The sequence below is a fragment of the Barbus barbus genome, assembly GCF_936440315.1.
Source record: "Barbus barbus genome assembly, chromosome: 8".
NCBI classification, from domain to species: domain Eukaryota; kingdom Metazoa; phylum Chordata; class Actinopteri; order Cypriniformes; family Cyprinidae; genus Barbus; species Barbus barbus.
Genome location: NC_136736.1, coordinates 987,219 through 992,500, shown reverse-complemented (window position 1 = coordinate 992,500; position 5,282 = coordinate 987,219). Strand labels below are relative to the sequence as shown.

Sequence of the window (5,282 nt, the reverse complement as noted above, 5' to 3'; positions counted from 1 at the left end):
ATATTTATTTTATCTACAAACACTGGCACTTAGAGCTATGAAGATAAGAAAACACGTATTGTCCAACAGGTGAGTGATGTCATACGGGAGTAAATAGGGATCTGAGAAAGTGACTCTTACTGTAGGCGGAGAGCTACTCCTACACCTGTGCGGGGATGACATCACTTCCTGTAGTCGCTCAGGCTCGGATGCACAGGTTTTCACATGCAGGTGACATAATCACACCCTTCCTCTTCCAGACACGGGGATCTATTTTTAGAACAATATAAAAAGCAAACTCACGTTGAAACCAGGCACATTCATATGCAGAAACAAATTCCATATACATCTGGAAATGATCAAAATGAAATATACGCATCACGGTATGCCTTTAAACACTGTTGATGGAGGAACATGTGTCTTACTTAAATTATTTTCAAATGCACCTATTTAAAAAATATATAAAAATGTAAAGAAATCCAAATCATTATTCATGAACCCATTTGATTCAAAGTTTTTTAAGGAGAAGCAATAATTCAATGACAGCCAGGGCATCCGATCTCTTGACTAACACTGAAATGCTTTGGACAGTGATAACATAAGTTATATTAATATAAAATATTAATGCTAAAGCAGAAATGTAAGTTTGAAAGGCAAAAGTTCTATTGATTACATATAATTCAGCAATATGACACAGAAATATAAGTCGCTCTTAATATTCATATGCATGTGTCAAACCTACCCTAACAGTCTACTCTGAGAGTTAGTAGATATGTAGTTACAACATTACTTATAGTTAGTAGAATATCTAAAGTGACCTATCAAAATAAAGTGTAATCATATCATTTTTCTCGGCTACTGAAAATAGTTGGACTCTAGCAACACAAACACCAGAAGCCGATTTGGAACTAAAGAGATTTGCTCAAAGGCCGTGAGAGAAACCCGCTTCGAGCGATCATGGATTGCGGGAAAAAACACAGGCTCCAACAGTCACATAATTAACTTTCACTTAGCTCACATGCTTGTGCTGTCAGACTCTTCTTGGAATCAGGTCCAAAACTAATACTTAAATGTCAAAATGTGAAATAATTTCCTTAGAAATGAATTACAATATTCAGCTAATTTCAGTGTTTTGTTCATGCAAATGAATTTAGCATCTCCTTTACAGCTTGGCAGCTTCAGTCTGGGCCACGTTTTGTAAACAAAATCCGAATCCAGCACTTTATATTCCGGTGTAAGTGTGCACACAACAAAATATACCACGCATACAAATGTCTTACTTTTCCACGACATATGCAACAAACTGTGTGAAGGAAGCATTATGGTATGACATATTTAAGTGAGGGGTTAAATGTAGCTCGATATTCCATGAAATAACGAGCGGAATACGGAGCCAGTCACAGAAATTCACACTTCACTCTCCTCCCGCTTTCCACCTCCGTTTGCGCAAGAGCGAAAGAAGCGGAAAGTTAGTCGGTTTTTCTCTAAACCTCCCTCTTCGCGTCTGGCTCTCTCTTTCTCTCTCGTGGGTGTGAGGAGGAGGTGACATGGGAAACCCGTTAGTTCCTCCTCCTCCTCCTCCGTCTATATAACTCCTCATGATGTCTTCCATCGAGCAGAGCTGCACCTGCTGTGGATGTATATCGCTTTATTTACACGCCGCTGTTTCTCGAGATGTCCGCGTCCGCAGATGTAGAGAGCCAGTCCCCCGCCGTGCGCCCCCGCAGCCGGTGTCTGGACACCTTCCTCACCGTGTCCGTGATCGCACTCTTCCTCATGTTTATGGTCGCGCTCTCGGGAGCGCTGTACTTCGCCAAACACATCGAGGACGAGATAAACGCGAGGACAACGCGACATATAGATGGAGTTACGGACTCGCTGGTTGCGCCGATCCGCGACACCGGAAACGCATATAAGGTGAGTTTGTACAAGGATTTAAAACAAATCTTTAAGTAGTTCTCATGTGTAGTACCATAGTAGTTTAATGTGTTTATGTGCACCATGGCATTACTGTGATTGGACAGTTGTGTTATTCAGAATACATTTAAATAATATGCACATACCATCAAATAGAATTATTACAATCATTCAGTAACATGTTACTTATAAGAGCTTTGATTTTAGAGATAATGTTGTACTGTTAGATAAAGGTTCCTTTTAGAGCGTTTAGAATTCTAATAATAATTCTATATTAATAATAAACTCTAAAAAAAAAAAAAATGCTGGGTTGTTTCAACCCAACTTAGGGTTAAATATTGACTAACCCACCTTTTGGGTTAAAAATCTAGTGTAAAAATTTAACCTAACGTGGGTTAGTCCATATTTGACCCAAAGTTGGGTTGAAACAACCCACCAATTTTTAGAGAGCAACAACAATACGCTTTTAAAAGATCATAATAATAATAAATTACATAAAGGAAACCGATTGATCCATAGGAGTTCAACAAAGTGCATTTTATTAATTGGTTTTTAGAAGAAGAAAAAAACGTATCTGAGTTGTGGTGTTTAAATCCAAGAAGTCAAAACGCCAATCTGAAGAACCTACAATGAAACCTAAAGAATAGTTTAATCTAGATCGAACCATGTAGCATCTCAATAACTCTGCAGAGCCAAAAATCATTGCTGAGAAATGAATCTGACTAATGCTCTTGTTTTACACGAGTCGTCATACCTGTATCTGATGTTTTGTGTCCTCTGTCTTCCTTTTTCTAGATGCAGAATTTTGCTTACCTGAGAGCCAGTAAAAGTAAGTTTCATGCCATTATATTTCACATTTTGAACTTTAAGGCAAAAAAAACTTGTGGTCTAAAACATAAACTTGTATTGAACCCAAAATATTATTTTGCACATTGACTTCCTATGTTAAAGTCTTGGAACTAAGCGTGTCTCTTTGTCTCCGCCCTGCAGGTGAACTCAAAACAGGTGTGATGGCGTGGGAACCTTTCGCGTATGGAAAGGGTCAAACCATTGGCTCTCTCTACAGCTATGAGAAAAACCAGAATGTGCTGAACATCAACAAAAGCGGAAGCTACTTCCTCTACGTCCAGCTCAATTTTTCCTGTACTGGAAGATGTCCATCTGGCCAATTCACTGTCAGGTTTTACAATAAACACAATAGCGAGGAGCTCACCTGCACCGTCTCGCTGCCTACGCGGAGCAAAGAAACGCCTCACAGTCAGACGTGTTGGCACGTCGTGACCTTTCCAGAAAATGAAAACCACCTCATGGCCAGCTCACTGATTGAAGGCACACTAGACAACTGGAAACTGGAGATGAATGACTCTGGCTTTGGGATGTTTCTGGTGGACGGATTAGGAGCGCTACATCACACGTGATCAGCAGAAGCCCGACTGAGCTGATTCAGGACTGCTCGTTTGAGTCACACACTTTAATCTACTCAGAACTTGTTTTTAATGCTCTGATGAGCAGGACTCCACTAATGTCCACTGACTCTCTTGGCTAATTTGGCAAGGCCTTCAGCATCCAAAAAGAGTGGCTCTTTCACGTTTTAGCCACATTATTCTAATGCATTCTGCCAAATTTAGCAAATTTGAAAAATGCAACAACGTCTATAGACTTTGTCTGGGCCTGAACCAATAAGCAATGCTTCTTAAGCACTATTTATAATTTAAATATATTTATGTGTAACGTTAAATATTTGCAATATTTATATTATTATTTTTTTTGTGTGTGTATACTGTACATGGTTTGTTTAAACATTTGTAGACATCACTACGTGTGCGAGGCGTCAGACTGAACCCTTTCGTTCACTGATTGCATGTACTGTATTTATTCTACTGATGTTTAGGTGCATCACAGAAATAACAAGTGAACTTTGACAAGCACATCAACACTAGTGCCTCGGTTGGGTCTGTATGTTTCACTGTATGTTCAAGAACTCAAAAAAGCTGCATTTGTGAATGTGCGTGAACCTCTTTTCACGAGCACGCGCTTGCCTTGTGCGTCTGGTGTGAAGGAAAGCACCGTATGAATGCTAACAAACTCAGGAACTCTAGAGATGAATGTAATGATGACTGTGTGTGAAATGCTTTATTTTGTAAACAGAGTATCTAATAAAAATGCAAAATGTTCAATTTACATAACTGTGGGCTGTTTGTTGAGGTGAGATGCTGCTAACGCTCTTCGGTGTTAGTTTATGCTTATGTTACAGCTCAGATTTTGCTCTTTAGAGTTATAATGGAGTTTTATTTAAGCATCAACTGAATTTCAGATGTTTCTCCTAAAATAAAACATTAATGAGACACAAATGAGTCAGAAGTTGTTACCCGGTAATGGTTACTAAATTAATAAATATGTGACCCTGGAGCACAAAAGCAGTCATGAGTAACACAGGTATATTTGTACCAATAGCCAACAATACATTGTATGGCTCAGAATTATACATTTTTCTTTTATGACCATAATCATTAGGATATTAAATAAATATCATGTTCCATGAACATTTGTAAATTTCCTACTGTAAATTAAAACTTATTTTTTGGTTGGTAATATGCATTGCTATTTCATTTGGACAAATTTTAAGGCGATTTTCTAAATATTTTGATTTGTTTGCATCCTCAGATTCCAGATATTCACATAGTCTTATCTCAGCCAAATATGGTCCTATCCTAACAAACCATACATCAGTGGAAAGCTTACTTTAAAAAAAAGTACCCTTATGACTGGTTTTGTGGTCCAGGGTCACATATGGAGCTTTAAAAAGAATGTGGAGAGCCATTAAGGTCATTTGATGAGAAATGTTTGAGTTCATTTTAAGACTTTTGGGATTTGAGAATTTCATTTGAACAGACGTGAGAGGACAACAATCTCCATTTGATTGGAGTTGCGTTTATGTCTGGGAGAAGCAGCTGAGATGGTAATGAGATCTCATGTGTGACACTTTCCTATGGCGAGGTCTGACAGACCCTGTGGGAGGAAAGTTCTGCTCTACATCCAGGCCACCTCGCTCGCGTCACTTTCTGTCAGAGGCACAAAAGCAGGTTTCAGTCCTTACCGCATGCTGACACATCCGCACAAACTCGACAAACAAACAAACAAACAGCCCGAGTTTGCTCGAGACCAAATATATGTTGTCAGCAGATACTATAGGAGAACAAAAAAAAAATGTTAGGCTAATATAAGTGAACCGTATTGGTACTATATGTCTAGTCTCGCGTAGCCAGATACTATAGGAGAACAAAAAAAAATGTTTCAGACATGACACAATGCATGTGTGATGAGTTCTTCCAAATAAAGCTTGCAGACACTCTATTAACATCTCACCCACTTCATATTGCAAAATC

General features: G+C 38.7%; 1 protein-coding gene across 1 annotated transcript; it reads left to right on the top strand.

Annotated features, from left to right (window-relative positions):
- The first annotated feature begins 1,418 nt into the window (after positions 1-1,418).
- LOC306873690 (uncharacterized protein) lies at positions 1,419-4,077 on the top strand. The gene is made up of 3 exons (XM_079423152.1): positions 1,419-1,896; positions 2,692-2,725; positions 2,887-4,077. Exons 1-3 carry the CDS (start codon positions 1,654-1,656, stop codon positions 3,312-3,314), a joined length of 705 nt encoding a protein of 234 aa, XP_079279278.1. The 5' UTR covers positions 1,419-1,653; the 3' UTR covers positions 3,315-4,077.
- Positions 4,078-5,282: the final 1,205 nt, after the last annotated feature.

What these genes read in the sequence shown, in the direction of transcription:
- LOC306873690 (XM_079423152.1), top strand. Translation starts at nt 1,654, where the DNA reads ATGTCCGCGTCCGCAGATGTAGAGAGCCAGTCCCCCGCCGTGCGCCCC. An exon ending in ACACCGGAAACGCATATAAG is followed by an intron (nt 1,897 to 2,691) that starts GTGAGTTTGTAC and finishes TCCTTTTTCTAG; the next exon opens with ATGCAGAATTTTGCTTACCT. An exon ending in TTACCTGAGAGCCAGTAAAA is followed by an intron (nt 2,726 to 2,886) that starts GTAAGTTTCATG and finishes TCCGCCCTGCAG; the next exon opens with GTGAACTCAAAACAGGTGTG.